General features: G+C 41.1%; 1 protein-coding gene across 2 annotated transcripts in view; it reads right to left on the reverse strand.

Annotated features, from left to right (window-relative positions):
- The window catches only part of GRK3 (G protein-coupled receptor kinase 3), a 357,635-nt gene that overhangs the window by 85,776 nt on the left and 248,697 nt on the right, over window positions 1-23,162 (reverse strand). For both annotated transcript variants that reach the window (XM_077295516.1, XM_077295507.1), the window contains exons 4-9: window positions 14,864-14,965; window positions 10,470-10,544; window positions 2,291-2,352; window positions 775-826; window positions 451-542; window positions 84-183 (exon numbers count right to left, since the gene is read on the reverse strand). In XM_077295516.1, coding sequence (XP_077151631.1) covers window positions 84-183; window positions 451-542; window positions 775-826; window positions 2,291-2,352; window positions 10,470-10,544; window positions 14,864-14,965 — 483 coding nt within the window. The remainder of the gene's footprint in view (window positions 1-83; window positions 184-450; window positions 543-774; window positions 827-2,290; window positions 2,353-10,469; window positions 10,545-14,863; window positions 14,966-23,162) is intronic.

Raw genomic sequence — 23,162 nt, forward strand, 5'->3', positions numbered from 1 at the left:
TATTCGGTGTCAATGTTAAGTCTATAGAATCAGAGGTGAAGAAGCGGGCACGCTTGCATGGGTAGGTAATGGCAGGCACTTACCCCTGTGCTGACCAGGGAGAGCATGATCCTTTCATTTAAGGCTAAAGTCTCTCCTTGCTTCATCTTGATCCTCTTCTTATCTAGACATTTCATTGCATACCTAAAACAAGAGGGACAATGAGGACTATCAGAGCAAGAGGTTACCATTTAATTCTCAAAAAAAAAATGTGCTCGCCATTTTCTGACAGGTGCCATCACTGAAGGTTTCCGTAACGGAGACACTATATTCTTGTGATTGGTCAGGGTCAAAAAGTAGGACCCCAGCAATTATACATTTATCACCTTTTCAATGGCTAAGTGCTAGATGTTCTACACGTGATAAGCCATTGTGGTCAGGCCTGGAAGGATTACGGTTGTCAACACTCACATTTTACCAGTGTCTGCTTTTCGACAACCGTACACTTCACCAAAACCTCCTCGTCCAATGATTCGATGGACACTAAAGTCATTCATTGTAAGCTGGAAACCAGAAAAATAATTAACATTAGACTATAGGCAATGATTGATTTATTTCAGATATACAATAACAATATACAATGATGTGTTAAAGTATACTATATATTGTCTTATTTCCTGATCTGGTAAAATAGGACACTATAGACGGACGGACAGATAGATAGATCTACAGATACATAGATACTTATTTAAAAAAATCTATTTGTATCTACAACTTATACTTTGTAATACTTACATGGATGTTTAATTCCACATTTTTCCACTGGCAAAACCTAGTAAACCTATCACTGTTAAAAGAAAAAATACGTCTTACAAAACAGCCTTTTTTTTTTTTTTACATTTTCTAGATATTTTATGGTTATGCATAAATAAGAAAAAAAAAAAAAAAAAAAAGTTGAAGGCTCCATATTAATGACTGAGAAAACTAAAGCTGACTGACCATACATGAAAAATGGGTGAGGACTTCACCAGATCAGTGTGTTAAGGAGACTGGCTAACTGCTCATTTGAATAGTTACGTCAGCTCCTCAGTAAAAACATTGGCTGTGAAGGAGAATGGGGCTAAAGACAGCACTGCCAATCAACATAGGGGAAGATGAAAGGATTGTCCCTGGAATGGCAGAATGGTTTCATCATTTACATATGCAATAAAATGTTTTTATATAAAACTAATATAAGCGAAATCTTTGTACAAGTATGATTGCTGTGCCAGGTACTGTAAGTCCCCCATATGAATGTAGAAGTGGTTTACTTTGAGGGTGACAGAATCCCTTTAAGTACTAATCTTGGTTCTCAGAAGTAGCAGCTTAAGAGGAACAGATGGTGTACCAATTGCTGATACATATCTTGAAAAGAAAGATTAAATGAATATATGACTGTTTTGAAAAATGCACATGTTGTATATCATTAGCTAAGGAATCAATGGAAATGTGTCAACAGATCTGCTAAACACAACAATGTAAGAACCTTACAATTATCAGCCAAATGCATTTTCTATTTGCAATATATGATATTTTTTATTTGGCTTCTGTCAATATTATGCTGAAGTAGCTAAAGTATCATTGGCCACCAACTCATAAGAAATAAGATAGAGTTATTTTATGGACAATATATTTGCCATATCTCACATCACCCAATATGGCAGTATTAAAAAAAAAATATATATATATATAGGGTTTTTTAACTTTAACAAAAGTAGACCTCAACCTCTTTATATACCGTATGTTCTATAACAAAGAGTAGGTACTAACCATCCCTAGGGTTAGTGCCAGCTCTCTGCCACTGCTCCAGTCTAGGCCACCAATTAATCAAAGCAATTTTTCCAGAATCCTGGTGTCAATTGGCTTCAAAAGTCAAGGACTGGAGCAGGATTTCAAATGTGGTGTACTGCCACTTATCACACACTCCTAATTCACGTAGAGGCATGCACTATGAATCAGGAGTGTCCTACTACACCAAGCCACCTCATCAAGCCCAGTGGGAAAATCAATGTTCTTCATGAATCGGGGCCTGTGTTTCAGCTATAGAAGTGTGCTCATATTGACATCACACATGACCGCTGCAGCCAATCACTAAACTGATCATCATAGCTGCTGCGCTCAGTGATTGCCTGCAGCGGTGATGTACGCTGTCAATGTGACATCACCTTTGCAGAGCAGGTACGTTAAGTAACGTATATAAAAGAGTTGGGGTCCACTCTTCTTAAAGTGAAAAACCCATTTAAGGTTTTACACAGTCATAACAGATTCTTACCTTTCTATAAACTTCTGAAATATCTTTCCCCGAAGGCTGTCACATATTTCTTCTATGTATGGCTGTAAAACACAATATTAGAGATCCTATTAACCATCTAACCAATGATAGAAAACCAGCTGAAGAAGCGCTGCTACATGGATGAAAAGAAGTTTACAACATTCTCAACCTGAGAGTCTGATGGAAGCCAAAAGGATGTGCAATAAAATGAACAAACTGCGTACAGGGGTACTCGCACTTCTGCATGCATAAATCTATAGTAGATGTGTATCCCACCATCTATCTGGAGAATGAGGCTCCGACGCGCAACTCTAGCAGTGGAGAGGTGGTTGCAATTCTTCATTTGCATGGGAACTCCGACCACCTCTCCACTGATGGCAACGTACCACGATACCCCGTTCTGAATGCAAATTCAAGCCCACTGGTGAGATCTGCATGTACTATATTTAAGAAACATCCTGTGATAATGCCACAAATGTAACACATGGGAATATCCCTTTAAATTATAAATAAATGAATTAGTGAATGGACAACACATTCAGACCCCTCCATATGAGGATACCCAACGTGATTGGTGTTTGGTTATTGACCAAGAGTCAAGACAACAAAAAAAGCATGTTCTTTTTTACATCAAACTTTTCAACTTTACGCTTTGCAATCCCTTTACACTGGTTGTCCACCGGCATTTACAACTGCAGATCAACTACTTGTTAGCTGATTGGCTATTTAATGACAACCAATCACTGGCATAGGCTGCCAATACTCTTGTTCTCGGCAGCACACTGTGTCGTGTGTAAGCAGAGCATGTGCTGCCGAAAACAATAAAAAAAAAATTTTTGTAGCACAAAAGGTCACTTCATCCAATGAACGAGCATTTTACTCATTCATTGAGTGATTGGCAGCCTGATTAGACAGCACGATTATCGTGAAATGAGCGTTCCTAGGAACCCTCATGCTCAATTATTGTGCAGTGTAAATGGACGTTTGGTCACGTCTAAACAATCCTCCAGATAAAAACTATTCAAAGTATCTGAAAGTGTCTAAAATAATAATAATTATTATAGCAAACTCCAATTTTAACCATAAGTTCCATTAGCGCAATAGTTGAGAACAACAAAATCTTATGGCCATCTAGTGGCTAGTCTGGCTAACTGCACTCTATGATTTTATTTTTATTTTTTTAAATCAATTTCTTTCAACAAAGAAGTTTCTTTCCCTGTTGTCGGTTTCTCAATGGTCAGTATGATCACACTAGGACCATCCCATAGTACAAAACTCTTATCTATCAAAACAGAGGAACTTATATATTTTACTCACGTATAGGCACCATTAATTCCACAGCTCGTTATAAATATGATCATTGCTGTCCCCATTGTGACTCAATCTGAATATAGATATATATAGATATATATAGATTTATAGATATATATAGATTTATATATATAGATTTATATATATATATATATATATATATATATATATATATATATATATATATTCCCCCCCCCCCCCCCCCCCATCTTTGGAGTGAGGAAGGGCACCGATGCAAACATGGGAAGAGCATACAAAATCCTTGCAGCTGTTGTGCTTGGTGGGATTTGAATTGTGGAAGGACACACACACAAACACGGGGAGAACATACAACTTCTTTGTCGATGTTTCCTTGGTGGGATTTGAATCTGGGACCTCGGTGCTGCAAAGCAACAGTGCTAACCACTGAGCCATCGTGCTGCACAACTAATATTTTATAAACTTGTTCCCATTAAAATACACTCTCAGCTGTGTCTAACAATTTTATTAACTTGTTTTGTAAACTTCCAAAATCTTATCAGAAATTTAAGAAATTGAGTGCTCCTGCCTCCTGCTATAATGTGGGCTGCAGCTCCTGGCAGCATGCCTAGTGCACGTTCCCCTGCTCTTAAAGGAGCAGTGCGCGCATATAGAAAATGCCCTCAGCTTGTAGCTGGATTGCTCTCAGCGAATTGATGGAAATCATCCGGTATAAAATACTCCCTCTCCCTTAGGGAGTCGCCAAGCAATGAGTTTAGTCAGTAGGTAGTGTAGGGTTCTACCAGTGCAGTTGTGAGGTCCCCTGGTCCCGATGCAGTCAGTGTTCTGAACCCAAATCCCTTTTCCCAGTGTGGACAGTGTCCTGAACGTACTCCTCTGGCTCTGATGCGGCCAGCCCTTTTCCTAAGTTCCCTGGTCCTAGTGAGGGGAGGGTCCTGAATGGTGTCCTCTAATCCCGGTGTGTGGCCAGTCCTGTTCCCGAAGTCCCCTGGACCCAGTACGGCCAGGGCCTGAACGTTGTCCTCTGGTCCTGGTGTGGCCAGTGCCTGAACTGGATGTTGTCCCTTGGTTCCAGTGCAGCCAGTGCTTGAACGTTGTCTCCTGGTCCAGCTGTGGCCAATCCTATTCCCAAAGTTCCCTGGTCCCAGTGCGGCCAGAGCCTGAATGTTGTCCTCTGGTCCTGGTGCGGCCTCGTCCTGTCCCCGAAGTCCCCTGGTCCTAGTGCGGCCAGTGCCTGGACGTTGTCCCCTGGTCCCGGTATAGCCAGCTCCAGAAAGTTGTCCTCTGGTCCTGGCGCGGCCAGTCCTGAATCAGAGGTCCCCTTGTCATAATAATGTGGCCAGTCCTGTTCACAAAATCTCCTGGTCCCAGAGTGGCCAGAGTCTGAACATTGCCCCTTGGTCCATGTGCGGCCAGTTCCTGATCCAGTATCTTAGACCGATGTGACATAGATCTAGTCTGTGTCAGCAAATCAGACTCCTGGGTGTCAGCAGTTGCAGGATCTGCACAGGAGTGGTACCTGGTGACTTCCTGCGGCCCAGTCTATCTCTACCATCAGGAGCTCCAGTGAACACCAGGTAGCCGTTCGCTACGCCCCTTCCCTAGGCAGGCCCGGCCGTGGCACAGGGGGTCCACAAATTCACTTGCACCACCGTTGGGTGTGATAGATGTGAAGCATTTTCTGTGCAAGTGTTCCATTACAGAAGAACACAGCGATATTGAAACAAACCACAAGCAACATTGACACGAGGAGGAGTCATTACTCCACTCACTAAACCTATTGTAAGACAAGAGTTGTACCGTATGAAGAGACGTGGACTTATTTGTTGTGACGCTGTGACTTGGATTTTCTTCTTATCCCAGTAAGAAAATCAGCAGTAATATAGATTAAGGAGTAAACTGCCTGAGGCCAGGGCATGGCTCTTTGGGGCGCTTATTTGGTAAGATTAATATTCTACCTCAAGGCCAGGTTACAACATTCATGTGACATTATGATCTGCACAATCCCCCCAAACTCCTCAATGGAGCACAAGTACCATCTCCATTCAGAAAATGATCATCGGCTATTATGGAAATGCGAGATGTCCCAGTTCCAGGGTGGACTATTGTGAGTGGTGAGAGATAAATACCCCGTCTCTCTTTGCACAGACATTCAGAAGAATATAAAAGGATAAAATGGCATTGGATTTCTGTCTAATAATTAGTAAAATCCATAAAGCGAAAAAAAAATAATGATAATTAATTCAATGAGAAAAGCACTCTTCTCTAGATCAGAAGGAAACTTTTATATGTCATAAAAATGAAGGCAGTTCAGCTCATTAAGGAAGATAACGTTTCTATGCAGAGAAGATTTTGAGGTCAGTCTATAATCACATTCTGTTTGGCTGGCATTGTCATTTGTTTGTTGATGATAATCCTATAGCTTCCAACTTTTTAAAATCACTTCTTGAAGGGAAACCGCTGTCATGAAATGGCCTATTGATTCAATAAGGCTTTGGTGTTATTTATTTTCTAATTTTTGCCAATTATTTTTTCCTTCATAGCACAATCTGTATTAAAAAGGAAAAAAATGGCCACAAGGGCTTTTTTAAATTCTAACATGTACAATTCTAATCCTATCATTTGTATTGTATCTAATGAGTCTGTGCATAGGTCATTGTGTAAGGAGGGGGAGAAGGTGGGCTGTGACATCACCTATTGTGATTGGTGGATCCTTGATTATCAACTGTGCATAGATGTATTACCTGTCACTGTAATCCAGCCTCTGATAATATGGAACCTTGCTGTAAATCTGTCATGGAGTTACCGCGACAGAGCAGTACCAGAAGACCACGGCGTCAGATGGCTCCTGCTTCGCCGCTGAGAAGAAGCACTTCTCCAGTGTATTAAAGGTGCTTGTTTTCTTTCAGCAGGATAGGAGTTAATAGGCCATGTGGAAAACCCTGCTTTCAGCTGTGCTCGGTTAGCCACTCCTCTCTCCTATAAAAGCTAGGCCTTCAGGACAGATCCTTGTCTGAGTTAGCACTTGCTATATAGACCTGGAGTAGTGAGGAGCTGGTGTTTGGAGAGCTGGAGGAATTTATTGTGCGACAGTTGTATGGTTTGTACGCTTGGAAATTCCTCATCCTTACCTGCCTTATTTACTTCCCCAGTCCTTCACACCCTGGTGAATACCTCTGTTATTTGTGAGAGCATATTATGTGTGAGTGGAGTTTACGTTTACCCTTGTTTTTGTTCCCCTGTTTGTCGGGTTGGTGTACTGCGGTACACGGTAGCGCCTCTCTTCCCCAGGTGGGGAGGGGGACAGACGCAGGGCTGCAGTTAGGAGACAGGGCAAGGGTGGAGGCCCTGGCATCCTCGCCATCTGAGGTATCCCGGCGAACAGGGCGAGTTAGGGTGCCCCCTAGAGCTAGGGCCAGGAAAGGTGCCCCGGGTCCCAGTTTACTCACCAGTCCAATCGTGACAAAACCATTACTGAAAGAACAGCAGTATCTGGAAAAAAGCCTTAGTGACCAGTGTAATTATTGTAACCACTGCACGACCAGCTCTATCCTCACCTACAGTATCCTCACCCATCCCTTGTAGATTGTGAGCCCTCGCGGGCAGGGTCCTCTCTCCTCCTTTACCAGTTGTGACTTGTATTGCTCAAGATTATTGTACCTGTTTTATTATGTATACCTCTCCTCATATGTAAAGCCCAATGGAATAAATGGCGCTATAATAATATCAGTAATGTATTTTTGTAATAAAGATAGTAATATAGAAAAGAAAATAACATTTCCAAAACGTTTTCTTTAAAGATGTGTTACATAAAAACCGAATTTGAACAATAAGTAATTTAATAATAATAATAATAATAATAATAGTACCATCCCTTTAGGCTAGGGTCACACCACCAAAAAATTCTCCATTTTGTCAGTCCGTGAATATCGCACCACATTCGGATGTGCAGTCTGATGTTTTTCACGGATTCATTGACTAACATTGCCTAGTGCGGTCTGAATACCAGATGCAAATATTGAATGTTGTGATTTTTTTTCCTTGGACAGACTTTGAGGAAAATAATTGTACATGGACAAGGCCCTATAGAATAAATTGGCCCATAAGTGATCTGATGGTTTGTTGGATCGTACTTGGAACAAAAATATGGTCATCTGCACGAGCCACTGCAGATTGTTCTCATTCACTCTTTCCTATCCTAAAAATGGTGGATGAATTATCGCACCCTAATTAACGTAAACCTTAGGAGTCAGCAAGATCTCACCAATAGCCGGCTCCATATTTTACAAGTAGCAGAGCAACCCAAAAATGAAGGTGCCATCAGCAAATTTTCAGGCACGTTGGCCAACCTCAGCTATGTTCTCTCTTACATATAATGGTTGTAAAATTTGGCAGTGTACTGTACACAATGAAGCAGATTGTTTCCTATAGCTTGCTGACTAGATCCCTGAGTGACCTTGGGTAAAATAACATTCCACAAGTTGTCCTATGTTTTATTTTAATGGCCCCCACTAAAAAAATGACAGGACACATGATTATATGAAATAACTCAGTTTCAGTACTAGCACTACTAGTAGTCCGCTTTTTAGCTAGTAGCATTTCACAGTTGTGAAGTAGTAATTGGCTGTGAAGCCATCAGCATCTCTTTGTGGAATGTCTCAGGAGCTATTGAAGGCCTCGTAAAAAGAATCAATCCTCACACTTACTACCAAGGCCTGGGTAAAACACAAAACCATTCTTAATGGAGGAGACATATACATCCCAAAGGTTAAAGGGGAACTATTTTTCAGATAATGTTAAGGAAACAGAACAGGGGGTAAATTGACCAGGAGGGATTTCAGGCTCCAGTAGAGAGTGGCTTGTATTTCAAGAGCAGGCTACCATGAAACCTTTCCTATGGCACAATGGTCACTTCGAAGCACAGGTCACATCCTCTTCGACAGCATTCACCTCGCACATGTAAATCTCTACAATGACTGAAGAACAGTATGAAATACGTCCGATTCTCTCTATCCCATGGATATTTACTTGGAGCTCTATCCATAGCCCTCAGCCTTGAGTACATCAATGTATCTGCTTGGCTCATCAGTCATCGTATACAATAACACAATAAAATTAACAGATTTCACTACCCATTTTGGGTTTTGTTAACCACTACACCTATTACTATTTTTTTCTTCAGAGAGCTTTACTATCTAAAGATATAGGAGTATGCATATATGTGCCAATTCTTGGAAATATTTCTATGGGTATGTGCCTCAGGGGACCTTTTCTATGGAACATTGTTGCTAATGCACATTTTACCTTTTGCGTTCCAACAAATTTCCTATGAGTGAACATTTCCTCTACTTTTATATAGACGATCTATCCTTTGGATAGGTCATTAAAATCAGAGTCCAATAATCTACACCTACAATGAACAACTGTTACTACCTTGTGTGGCAGATGAATGGAAAAAGTGTATATAGCTGCACAGTATAGCTTCATATAATTTGCAGTTGCTGCAAAAAGGTCCAGAAGATCAGCTCCTATTCTCTACAATGAGATCTGAACTGCAGTGACAGCAGCCACTAAACTGTCTGGTGTTCCTTTTCATACACATTTTCCATACAGCCGCTTTCTGAGAATATAAAAACTGATTGTTGGGGGTGTAGGTTATTGGACCCTGACCACTCTGATATTGATGACCTATCTCATGGATTGGTGATTATTATAAAAGCAGAAGCCAAACCCTTTAATTAATAATCCAATTTCACATGAATACTCAATTCCAATACCAATGAACTGGCCTGCTGTATTAGCACAATGCTCCAGTGCCTAAATTTCCAGTATGCAAATTGCCTCTGCTGAAAAAAAGAGGACTTAACTCTATAGCGCCACCTGTTGGAAGTAGCGATCCTACAAGTCACAATCAACCCTTTAACGAGTCGTGCAATATGACTTAGGATAAAAGCCAAATCAGTATCTCAATTCGCAGACACGGTGTTTCGGGCTGTTGGCCCTCGTCAGTGCGAAGCATGAGAACTGATTTGGCTAGGTGAGAGGCTCTGGAGTGGGGTCTAAGGGGTAACGTTTCTCCTTATGGAGAGTGACATACCAGCTGGCTTGTCAAGGTAAGGAGGCTTATTCGCCGTGCAATGCTCCTCTGGGAATTTAAATATGCAAATTGCCTCTGCTGAAAAAAGAGGACTTAACTCTATAGCGCCACCTGTTGGAAGTAGCGATCCTACAAGTCACAATCAACCCTTTAACGAGTCGTGCAATATGACTTAGGATAAAAGCCAAATCAGTATCTCAATTCGCAGACACGGTGTTTCGGGCTGTTGGCCCTCGTTGGCCCTTAGACCCCACTCCAGAGCCTCTCACCTAGCCAAATCATTCTCATGCTTTGCACTGACGAGGGCCAACAGCCCGAAACACCGTGTCTGCGAATTGAGATACTGATTTGGCTTTTATCTTAAGTCATATTGCACGACTCTTTAAAGGGTTGATTGTGACTTGTAGGATCGCTACTTCCAATAGGTGGCGCTATAGAGTTAAGTCCTCTTTTTTTCAGCAGAGGCAATTTGCATATTTAAATTCCCAGAGGAGCATTGCACGGCGAATAAGCCTCCTTACCTTGACAAGCCAGCTGGTATGTCACTCTCCATAAGGAGAAACGTTACCCCTTAAATTTTCAGTAACACCCCCAATACTAGAGAACCAATATTATTGGTATTCCCAAATATATTTACCATATATAGCTAAACAGAATAATTATAGGTTTCCTATATAAATAATTCCAAAATATTTGTATCTCCCACTGCTACGGCTTCTATGGGCAAAACTCATTCAGGACCTCATTGTGCAACTAGTTGTGTTGCTCATGGTTAACTCTTTTAGGTCTTACCTGAAATAAAGCAGGTGGCACTTGTTTCTTCGCAAGATGAGCTTGTACGTGGTCTACAGCTTGTTTGGAGAATGGCTACAAACAAATAATAAAATGGCCATTATCCTATTGATCTCTTTACACAGCCCCAAAATTAAATGTATGTACAGAAGTCCGCACCGGGAACAGTATGCCATCATTAACTATGCAAAAATTGTTACAAAAGATCAACTAACACCCTAGGTCATCATCGTACTCCTAGGCACATTGGCTCGACTTCAATTTCAATGACCAATTATAGAAAGTCTAATTTTACTCTTCCACTAATGCAAATATGACTCATTACACAAAATAATGGATTTTTCCCACACACAAACATATAAAGGAAAAATAATTATTCTGTGTAGCTAAAGATAAATTATTTACTTAAAAAAATTGGTTACGTGTTTAATACTTATTTCATCCAATGTATGTATATGTATATGTGTGCATATATATGTACGTACGTACGTACGTACGTAAGTACGTATGTATGTACAGTGCCTTGCAAAAGTATTTGGCTCCCTGGAACTTTTCAACCTTTTCCACATCATATGCTTCAAACAAAGATACCAAATGTAAATTTTTGGTGAAGAATCAACAACAAGTGCAACACAATTGTGAAGTTGAAATAAATTTATTGTTTATTTTAAATTTTTGTGGAAATTCAAAAACTGAAAAGTGAGGCGTGCAATATTATTCGGCTCTTTTACTTTCAGTGCAGCAAACTCACTCCAGAAGTTTATTGTGGATCTCTGAATGATCCAATGTTGTCCTAAATGCCTAATGATGATAAATATAATCCACCTGTGTGTAATCAAGTCTCCGTATAAATGCACCTGCTCTGTGATAGTCTCAGGGTTCTGTTTGAAGCACAGTGAGCATCATGAAGACCAAGGAACACAACAGGCAGGTCCGTGATACTGTTGTAGAGAAGTTTAAAGCCGGATTTGGATACAAAATGATTTTCCAAAACTTTAAACATCCCAAGGAGCACTGTGCAAGCGATCATATTGAAATGGAAGGAGTATCATACCACTGCAAATCTACCAAGACCCGGCCGTCCATCTAAACCTTCATCTCAAACAAGGAGAAGACTGATCAGAGATGCAGCCAAGAGGCCCATGATCACTCTGGATGAACTGCAGAGATCTACAGCTGAGGTGAGACACTCTGTCCATAGGACAACAATCAGTCGTACACTGCACAAATATGGCCTTTTTGGAAGAGTGGCAAGAAGAAAGCCATTTCTCAAAGATATCCATAAAAAGTGTTGTTTAAAGTTTGCAACAAGCCACCAAACATGTGGAAGAAGGTGCTCTGGTCAGATGAAACCAAAATCGAACTTTTGTCAACAATGCTAAACGATATGTTTGGCGTAAAGGCAACACAGCTCATCACCCTGAACACACCATCCCCACTGTCAAACATGGTGGTGGCAGCATCATAGTTCGGGCCTGATTTTCTTCAGCAGGGACAGGGAAGATGGTTAAAATTGATGGGAAGATGGATGGAGCCAAATACAGGACCATTCTTGAAGAAAACCTGTTGGAGTCTGCAAAAGACCGGAGACTGGGATGGAGATTTGTCTTCCAACAAGACAATGATCCCAAACATAAAGCAAAATCTACAATGGAATGGTTCACAAATAAAAAGTATCCAGGTGATAGAATGGCCAAGTCAAAGCCGAGACTTCAATCCAATCGAGAATCTGTGGAAAGAGCTGAAAACTGCTGTTTACAAACGATCTCCATCAAACCTCACTGAGCTCGAGCTGATTGCCAAGGAAGAATGGGCAAGAATTTCAGTCTCTCGATGCACAAAACTGATAGAGACATACCCCAAGCGACTTGCAGCTGAAATCGCAGCAAAAGCTGGCGCAACAAAGTATTAAGTTAAAGGGGCCGAATAATATTGCAAGCCTCACTTTTCAGTTTTTGAATTTCCACAAAAATGTAAAATAACCAATATATTTCGTTCAACTTCACAATTGTGTTCCACTTGTTGTTGATTCTTCACCAAAAATTTACATTTGGTATCTTTATGTTTGAAGCATCATATGTAGGAAAAGGTTGAAAAGTTCCAGGGGGCCGAATACTTTTGCAAGGCACTGTGTGTGTGTATATATTAATAAGTCCTATACATTACGGGGGGGGGGGGGGGTTTGGGTGACAGATTCCCTTTAAACTCTTTGGATGCCATAATAAACAGCATGTTTGTACGATAAAAGACACTGCATATCACCCCAAAAACACCATACCAACAGTGAAATTTGGAGTTGGAAACATCATGGCAAACTCCCTAGAATTGAAGTAAGGATGAATGGACAAATTTACTGAGACATTCTTGATAAAAACCTGATGCCATCTACCAGGATGATGAAGATGAAACGAGGGTGAACATTTCAGCAAGACAATGGTCTCAAACACAGCCAAGAAAACGGTCAATTGGTTTCAGAGAAAGAAAATAAAGCTGCTGGAACGATTTTGCCAATCCCCTGACCTGAATCCAATAGAAAATGTATGGGATTTCACCAGCCATATATTTACACACACACATACTATATTTATATATCATATATAATATAGATAATAAATATATATATTATATGTTTATGGGTCTACATTGCAGCTTCTATTTGCAGCATCTAAACAACTAAACACTAATCTCCTATATATGAAATGTGCATTTTTAGGTTTACTGGATAAAACAAGACAATGGCTTAGCATTGTCACCACATGCATATTGGTAGGTGCTCGCTGATATCTGTGATTGAATCCCAAGGGCACACAGTAAAATGTAGAGCTGATCCTATCTGACCACTTATTATATGAAGCAATTTGTTAGTGACAACTCGATTTTGTAACCAATTCCCTAGAGCATACATTCTCCGCGTATAGCACATGAAGGACAAAGCAAGAATTGGAATGAGAATCCTTTGTACAAAAAAAAAACATGTACATCTACAACAGCCTTAGTATCTGGAAATGTTGCACATGAAGAACATTGTCCTCTTCGCAATGCACTGTAGAACATAGGAAAAATAATTATATAATTTCACATTTTTGAAGAACTGTTACCGTGAAGAGGACTTCTGCTATATATTATCATCTTAGAAAACTCTATTATACAAGCAGAATATATGGTCAAAATTAAGAAGTTACCATGATGTGAGGTCCAGTCACATCATTCTTGGTGTATATGAACATACAACATGTTTCTTCTGGCATGTGGCTAATCACCTAACATATATATGAATCGGATTTAAAAAAAAAAAAAAAAAAAAAAAAAACCTCAAACCCTTAATTATACCACTTTCCAATTCATACTAATAAATCTTGGCCACATAACACACATTTGTCATGTCCTTTGTACCTGACATTGTCAACCAGACGGCACTAAAATGAATGGGAGTTACAACACTCCAAATACAAGTCATCAAAATGTTATGATAAATGCACGTCAGTAGACATTATACCTGACATAAGGTCTTCAAATGCATATATTTGATTACTGTACTACAGAACTGATAAATATGAAAAACAAGGCTTTGAAATCAAATAATGTTCACAAAGGATAACCGAAAGGATAATGTATAACAAACTAACAGGTTAAGGCCAAGTTTGAAGGTCATTTTATTACCTATCCGCATGATAATTGTGATTCTTACATAACTATTTACTAGGGTAATAAAAAAAAAAAAAAAGACAAACGCACATCCTGCTGCATGACATACACATCATGAGAGGCTGCTACATATACTGATTATTAAGGCGTTTTAACTAGAGTCCAATGGTCATGTCGGTAGTCCATGGCAGTCAGACCAGAGCCCTGTGAACCTCCTCAAACCTATCAGCGTCCCCAGCGTCTTTTTCTTGTTAGTTGTACTCACCGGACCTACTAATTAAAAGAGGTGCTGGGGATGGCGGTGGGAAGGAGGAGGTTTGCAGAGCTGTGGTCCGGTGGCAATAGACTACAGTCATAACCATTGGACCTTGGTCCTGTGAATCTTTTTTGCTCAACTCTTGAGCTGTGCGATAGGCTCACTCCATAAAATGGCTTATGTAAACATAAAATATTCTCATAATCTACATATCCTCGACAATTATGGATACAAGCTTTGAACATTTTTTTGTCAAAACCAGAAGAAAGCCTGTCAATTCTTAATATTATAATCACCATATCAGTGGTTAACCCAGCAAATTCAGTGTTTGGTAGTCGTAAATCATTCTCGTGTCAGAATAGTGAATCGAAAGGCCTCTGAAAATGGGCAAAAACCTCTAACTCACTACTTTACGCCTGAAATGCCTGAAGACCAAGAGCAAGCTCTAAGCTAATTCTGCCTGAAAGATGGGAAGATAAAAAAGAATACTTACGTGTGAACAAGATAGTAGTTCTTTCATTATATATGTGTCATAAATCTGTCGACTTCTACAAAGGCGGTCCTCCTCCGAATCCAGCTTCTCATACTCTTTTATCTGAAACCAAGAGAGGTGATCAATGCCTCATGTCAACTACAACTTCTTGACATTTTGTAACATTCATTAATTCAGGGCTACATAGTATGTCTGAGTAAGAAGTAATAGAAGATGGTCTAATTATGAATTACTCTTGGCTAGCAAACAAATGCGCTGCTCCGCTGGATGAAGAAACATTAAAAAGTAATTAAAAGGATTTATGGAAGACCAATGGAGTAAATGCCAAAGTGTGTCTTGTCTTTTTATAATCCTTCCCATGTTAGACAAACTCAACAAAAGTACAATGGTAATTAATATACAACAATAATGCAGACTAAATATCCCCAAAAATTACACCAGTATAAAACATTCAACATCACTTTTCAAAGAAAGACATAGCTACATTGGGATAAGGAGGAGGGTGTTTGAGGTTATGAATGAAAGACCCTGCCAGACCCATCATTTGATGGCCACCAACAGTGCCCAACTGACTCTTGACTTTAAAAGGGATATGTTGGCTTCTAACAAAGTGATATCTGCAATGTCACCTTAGACATATGCCTAACCTGTCATATTATTTGTATATTTTTACCAAGAGAAAAGCGCCCATCACCAAAATGCGTTGAAACAATAAACAACCATTTTGAAACACAAAAGGCTTCTTATTTACCACAGAGGAGCCCAACATGATATTGTCCTCATCGACTAACTCATCACATTAGTAGTCTGATCCTATGTGTAATCCGTGACTTCCTTTTAACCCTGTGCAGCATTTTCTTATAGTTTGCTGGATCAGACTTAAAAAACTGCTCAATTATAATATCTTTTGCTGGAGGGATTTAAAGCAAACTGCCATACAGTCACACGTTGTGCGGGCTCAGGAACGGAGCACGTATTTGAAGGAGAGGGTGTAAGAGGCTACATGAGCACAAAAATTAAACTAATGAAAACAACATTTTTTCCCACAAATATCAAGCCCTCACAAAGACGCGGACGATAAAAAAAGTTACAACGACTCTTCTAAATATTTTTGTAAAATATAAATAAAATATAAATAAACTATCTTTATATTTGGTATTATCATGTCCATAATTATCCAAACTATACAATTAGCATTTTATACCATCCAGAGGTCAACAGAAAATAGAAATCAGCAAAGCCAAAATTGCTGTTAAGTCACACTGATTTTTATTCCATTTCTTGAGAGGCAATCAAAAAAGTCACATGTACCTCAAAATAGTACCAATCAAAACTATATCTTCTCCTGCATAAAAGAAGCCCTGAAAATAAGGGTTTATATTGTGCAACAGTAATAAAACAATGTACAAATGGCTGTTTAGTTTTTCGAGGCAAGGTGAAAAAAAAAAAAAGTCACGTAAATCCAAAAATATTTGTCATACAAAAAATAAACCCTCACACAGCTTCGTCAACGAAAAAATAAAAATTTACAGCTTATAAGATACTAGATGGCAGCCCGATTCTAAAGAATCGGGAGTCTAGAATCCATGTATACTTTATTTATTCAAATGTAAGAATAATACAATTAATAAATAATAGTAAGAAAGAACAAAAAATGGCTGCACTCACCAGCTCTTGACAATTCTTGACAGTACGGCACATTTCTGATTGGTCGCTCGCGGCAGGCGGCAACCAATCAGAAAAGTGCCGCGCACCACGAAGGCATATATCTTTGTCCACCCTGAGCGGGTGTAGGACGCTGGTGACGTCACTTATCTCCGGACAAAGCCACGGAAGTTGGCACAAATTGCCGGAAGTAGTATTCTAGGCAATTATATATTAGATTTTAATGTTATCAGTGTTTACCTTTGAACGTTTATATTGTATTGTCCTGTCACCAGCCATGTGTACGATTATCGGCCGAAAGCCTCTCTGGAACCAATAATCACCCCATGTAAAGGTATCTTTATAAGTTAAAGATTCAGAATACTATGACTTTTATCATATCCTGAACAGTCAAGTTTTTTTATGAACCGTTAAGGTTTTCTGGTTGAAGTAAAAAAAACTCTGAGTGTTTACAGTTTGAAACCATAAAATGTTGAAAAATTATGTCATTCTTGAGTATATCACTCAATGGTGCTCATAAACGTGTCAAATTTGATCTATAATATACTTTAATATACGTTACTTTAATCTTTAATATACTTAAGAACAGGGCCCCAGACATCACACAGGGGGTCTGAAACACCGCTCAGTGGTCCAAAATATCGCTGTGCTCTGCCTGGGGCCCCATATGCTGCCTGGGGCCCCTGTGCTCTGCCTGGGGCCCCTGTGCTCTGCCTGGGGCCCCATGTTCTGCCTGGGGCCCCTGTGCTCTGCCTGGGGCCACTGTGCTCTGCCTGGGGCCCCATATGCTGCCTGGGGCCCCTGTGCTCTGCCTGGAGCCCCATATGCTGCCTGGGGCCCCTGTGCTCTGCCTGGGGCCCCATAGGCTGCCTGGGGCCCCTGTGCTCTACCTGGGACCACTGTGCTCTGCCTGGGGCCCCATATGCTGCCTGGGGCCCCTGTGCTCTGCCTGGGGCCCCTGTGCTCTGCCTGGGGCCCCATGTTCTGACTGGGGCCCCTGTGCTCTGCCTGGGACCACTGTGCTCTGCCTGGGGCCCCATATGCTGCCTGGGGCCCCTGTGCTCTGCCTGGGGCCCCATATGCTGCCTGGGGCCCCTGTGCTCTGCCTGGGGCCCCATATGCTGCCTGGGGCCCCTGTGCTCTGCCTGGGGCCCCAGTGCTCTGCCTGGGGCCACTGTGCTCTGCCTGGGGCCCCATGTTCTGCCTGGGGCCACTGTGCTCTGCCTGGGGCCCCATAAGCTGCCTGGGGCCCCTGTGCTCTGCCTGGGACCACTGTGCTCTGCCTGGGGCCCCAGTGCTCTGCCTGGGGCCACTGTGCTCTGCCTGGGGCCCCATATGCTGCCTGGGGCCCCTGTGCTCTGCCTGGGGCCCCATATGCTGCCTGGGGCCCCTGTGCTCTGCCTGGGGCCCCTGTGCTCTGCCTGGGGCCACTGTGCTCTGCCTGGGGCCCCATATGCTGCCTGGGGCCCCTGTGCTCTGCCTGGGGCCCCTGTGCTCTGCCTGGGGCCCCATATGCTGCCTGGGGCCCCTATGCTCTGCCTGGGGCCCCATGTTCTGCCTGGGGCCCCTGTGCTCTGCCTGGGGCCACTGTGCTCTGCCTGGGGCCACTGTGCTCTGCCTGGGGCCCCATATGCTGCCTGGGGCCCCATATGCTGCCTGGGGCCCCTGTGCTCTGCCTGGGGCCACTGTGCTCTGCCTGGGGCCCCATAGGCTGCCTGGGGCCCCTGTGCTCTGCCTGGGACCACTGTGCTCTGCCTGGGGCCCCATATGCTGCCTGGGGCCCCTGTGCTCTGCCTGGGGCCACTGTGCTCTGCCTGGGGCCCCATATGCTGCCTGGGGCCCCTGTGCTCTGCCTGGGGCCCCATGTTCTGCCTGGGGCCCCTGTGCTCTGCCTGGGGCCCCATGTTCTGCCTGGGGCCCCTGTGCTCTGCCTGGGGCCACTGTGCTCTGCCTGGGTGTAGGACACTGGTGACGTCACTTATCTCCGGACATTAGCTCCGGACATTAGCTCCGGTCATTAGCTCCGGACATTAGCTCCGGACAAAGCCACGGAAGTTGGCACAAATTGCAGGAAGTAGTATTCTAGGCAATTATATATTAGATAAACACTTTTTTTTAAAGCTGGATTTTATTGTAAATAAAATATAAATAAAGAATACGCATTTGGTATCACCCACACTATAAAGTGTTGCTGGTTGTTTTTTTTTTCTTTTACATTTTGTCTCACAAAAAATGGGGAACAAAAGAAAACGAAAAATACTCCAAAATGATGCCACCAATAAAATGTACTCCAAAATTGTTCCAATGAAAATTACAAGTCGTCCTGCAAAAAATTAACCATCATGCAAGCATGTAAGCAGAAGAATAAATAGGTATATCTCCCAAGATAGAGGACTTTTACAAAGCATTTATACTGTGAAAACATAGGAAAAATACATTTGGTATTGTGTTAATCATACAGTCACACAATAGTATATGACCACCTATAGGGCACTGTCGTGCTCAGGAAAAGTTACATAATAAATTGTGCAGCGCATTTTTCTTATTAACACTTGCAAATATGTCATTTTTAATTTTTACAGCACAATGGTAAAATGATCTTTTAGAATTTAGATGCATGTAGAGTAAAAATCTTCACTACATCCATGGATTTATTTTTTAAGATTGTAGTTTCCAAAAGGGGGGGCAGTTTTGGGGCCTTCGCACAGCACTGGTACCTAAGAGGTTATACAAATGCAATATGTCGCTTGAAAACCAATCCAGCAACATTTGCACTCCAGAAACAAAAATGGTTCTCCAGCCCTTCTGATCCCTGCTGTGTGACAAGCCCGACCACATTTAGGACATAGACACACTTTGGAGAAATTGTGTAGTAAATTGCAGGGTACTTTTTCTCATATCACCCCTTGGGTACAGTTTTCCAAAATGTGGTCACTTTTTGCGCCACCTTATGTGGCTTTGCAAATGCGACATATCTCCTGCAAACTTTTACAGTAAAATGTGCATTTCAAAAGCAAAGTGGTGCTCCTTCCCTATTGAGTCTTATTGTGTGCCCAAACAGTGTGCACATCACCATACAGTCGTGCGCATTGGTGTTGGCACCCAAGAAGTTTAAGTACATAATGTGGAATATCTCCTGAAAAAAAATGAAGAGAAACAGTTTTTTGTATAGAGCACTTGTATTAAATACAAAAGACAAAATGATAAACTATAAATTAAAACAAAAAACAATGGGCGTGAAAAATAGAAAACCTAAAGCTTGCTGTGACACTGGTATTGGTACCCTTTACATTAAATTTGTATGGAAACACATTTTGATTCGCCTGTGGTAAATCACAAAAGGAGAATCATTTGTGATTGGAAGTGCACGTGACATGCATTAGCCAATGAATGATGAATTCTGTGTTTTAAAAAGTCACATGATAGGCCCTGTTCCTTTGTCACAATGGTGAAGACAAAGGAGCTCTCTGAGGATATCAGAACCGCCATTAGCAAACACAAGACTTCCAAAGGGTATAAGGCCATGTCCAAAGACCTTGGTGTCCCAGTTTCAACAGTGCGTAATGTTATTAAGAATTTTGAAAAGCATGGAACCATCAAGAACCTCCATGGATGTGGGGGAAAGAGGAAAATTGACAAGAGATATCTTCAAAGGTTGCTGCGAATAGTGGAAAAAATACCACGTCAAACATCCAAAGACCTGAAAGCCAACCTGGAACAGTCTGAGGTCATGATTTCAACAAGTACAATAAGCCGCACACTAAACCAAGCAGAGCTTTATGGATGAAGGCCAAGAAAGAAACCATTGCTGAAGAAAAGACATAAAAAGGACAAACTGATCTTTGCCTAAGAGTACCTTGACAAACCACAATCCTTCTGGGAAAATGTTCTGTGGACAGATGAAACAAAAATACAGCTTTTTGGCAATGCAAAGAAACAGTTTGTTTACAGACGGCACAATGAAGCTTGAAAAAGGAAAGAACACCATACTAACTGTTAAGCATGGTGGAGGATACATAATGCTGTGGGGAGATTTGCTGCATCTGGTACTGGAAGCCTTGAAAGTATCAAAGGAATCATGAAATCAGAGAATTATCAAGAAATTTGAGAGCGAAATGTCCTGTTCCCAGTGCAAAAAAACTTGGTTTGAGTCGAAGATCATGGGTCCTCCAGCAAGGCAAAGACACAAAGCACACATGCACAATAATATGGCTCTCCTTCCCTTTTGAGCTTTGCACTGTGCCTTAAAAGTAGTTTTCGCCCACAGATGGGGTGCTGGCACACTCATGAGAAATTCAAAGACAAATTTTGGGGTCCATATTCTCCTGTTACCCTTAAGAAAATAAAAAATGTGGTGCTAAAAAATAATTTTTGTGGAAAAAATTTGATTTTTAATTTTCACGGCTCTATGTTATAAACTTATGAGAAGCATCTGGGGGTACAAGGCGCTCACCAAACTTCTAGATGAGTCCCTTGAGAGGTCTAGTTGTCAAAATTGGGTCACTTTTGGGGGGTTTCCACTGTTTAGGCACATCAGGGGCTCTCCAAACGCGACTTGGCGTCTGCTCTCGATTCCAGCGAATATTCCGTTCAAAACCTCAAATGGTGCTACTTCCCTTCCAAGCCCTGCCATGCGTTTAAAAAGTGGTCTTCCTCCACACAAGGTGTATCAGCGTACTCAGGAGAAATTGCACAACAAATATTGTGGTTCAGTTTCTCCTAATACCCATGAGAAAATTTAAAAAATTGTGTCCGAAGTAAAAATTTTGTGAAAAAAAAATTAAATGTTCATTTTTTCCTTCCACATTGCTTTAGCTCTTGTGAAGCAACTGAAGGGTTAATAAACTTCTTGAATGTGGTTTTGAGCACCTTGAGGGGTGCAGTTTTTAGAATGTTGTCAATTTTGGGTATTTTCTGTCATATAGGATCCCAAAGTCTCTTCAAATGTGAGGTGGTCCCTAATTAAAAAAAATGGTTTTGTAAATTTTGTTCTAAAAATGAGAAATCGCTGGTTAACTTTTAACTCTTCTAACTTCCTAACAAAAAACATGATGTTTCCAAAATTGTGCCATGTAAAGTAGACATGTGGGAAATGTTATTTATTAACTATTTTATGTGACATAACGCTCTGATTTAGGGGCATAACAATTAAAAGTTTGAAAACTGTGAAATTTTCAAACCTTTGGACAAATTTTAAATTTCTTTTCCCAAATAAACAAGTAATTTTGAAGAAATTTTACCACTATCAAAGTACAATAAGTTATGAAAAAACAATGTCAGAATCAGTGGGATCCATTGACGCGTTCCAGAGTTATAACCACATAAAGTGACAGTGGTCAGATTTGAAAATAAAGGCCTGGCCATTAACCTACAAAGTGGCTTGGTCCTTAATGGTGTTGCAGCCTCTGAGTCCTTTCAGAGAAGGTGTGTCTATACAGATCATGTGACACTTAGATTGCCCACACATGACTTCCTTTCACTAAGCATGTGACTTATGAAGGCAATTACTTGCACCAGAATTTTTTAAGGGCTTCATAGTAAAAGGGGGTATACACAGGCCAATTTTTAGCTATTTGATCCCATAAATGTAATTTATGACTATATTTTTCTTACTTCACCAACATAGACTATTTAGTGCTGTGCTGATGTATCACACACAAATCAGATTATGAAAATACAAACATGTTGTAATGTAACAAAATAAGTAAAAATATTCATATGAAATGGAGGCATAGGTAGGCACACTAGTTCTTCATGCACCTCTATGGGTGCATTATTTTGTGGACTCAGTTATTAAAAAGCAGTCACACATGGTGCAACTCTACTACAACAGTGAGATTTGTGTATATTTGTGCTAAAGAGAACCTGTCACCAGGTTTGGCAGATGTGAGATATGGTCACCACCTTTCAGGCCTGATCTACAGCATTCTAGCCCTCAACCTAACCTGCAAGACAAGAAAAAGACATTTTACTATGATCACCTGTGGGACGGTCCGGTTCACGAGGCGTCGCTGGTTTTGGCCTGGCACCTCCTTTTTTGCTTCCTGTGGATGGCACATCCCTACGTCATCCACACAGCCTCCCCATCATCGTGCTCCTGCGCAGGCGTACTTCTATCTTCCCTGACTAGAGCAGAGTAAAATACTGTAGCCCGCACGTACCTGGGCTCTTTGACCTTTCCTGGCACTTGCACACCGCAGTACTTTGCTCTGCCCATGTGTTATGACTGATATATAATTTCTCTACGCAGGATTCTAAAATTTTAGCACCACGAGAAAAGTTAAAAAAGCCTTTACTCCCCTCTATCATATAATACATGATTCAGCTCTAAACACACAGCAGAGGCACACAATAGGGCCCCTTGAATTTCTTGGGTCTCAGTATAATGCACAGTAAGGAGTCATACATGGTATGTACTTTCCGTAACGCAGTCTGTAATGGAGCAAGCTACAATTTCTCATTGCATTTGTACACAATCCAAAAAAAATGAAAAAAGGCCCCATACATTGCAAAGAGGACAACATTGTGATTACTTACATTTATTGGTCGCCATGTCAATGTCTTCCAGATTTGTTTAAAAAATTTTTTTTTAAGTGCATACATTAGGGGCACTGTATATAGAAGTATCTCTTCT

The sequence above is a fragment of the Ranitomeya variabilis genome, chromosome 1, assembly GCF_051348905.1.
Source record: "Ranitomeya variabilis isolate aRanVar5 chromosome 1, aRanVar5.hap1, whole genome shotgun sequence".
Lineage (NCBI taxonomy): Eukaryota > Metazoa > Chordata > Amphibia > Anura > Dendrobatidae > Ranitomeya > Ranitomeya variabilis.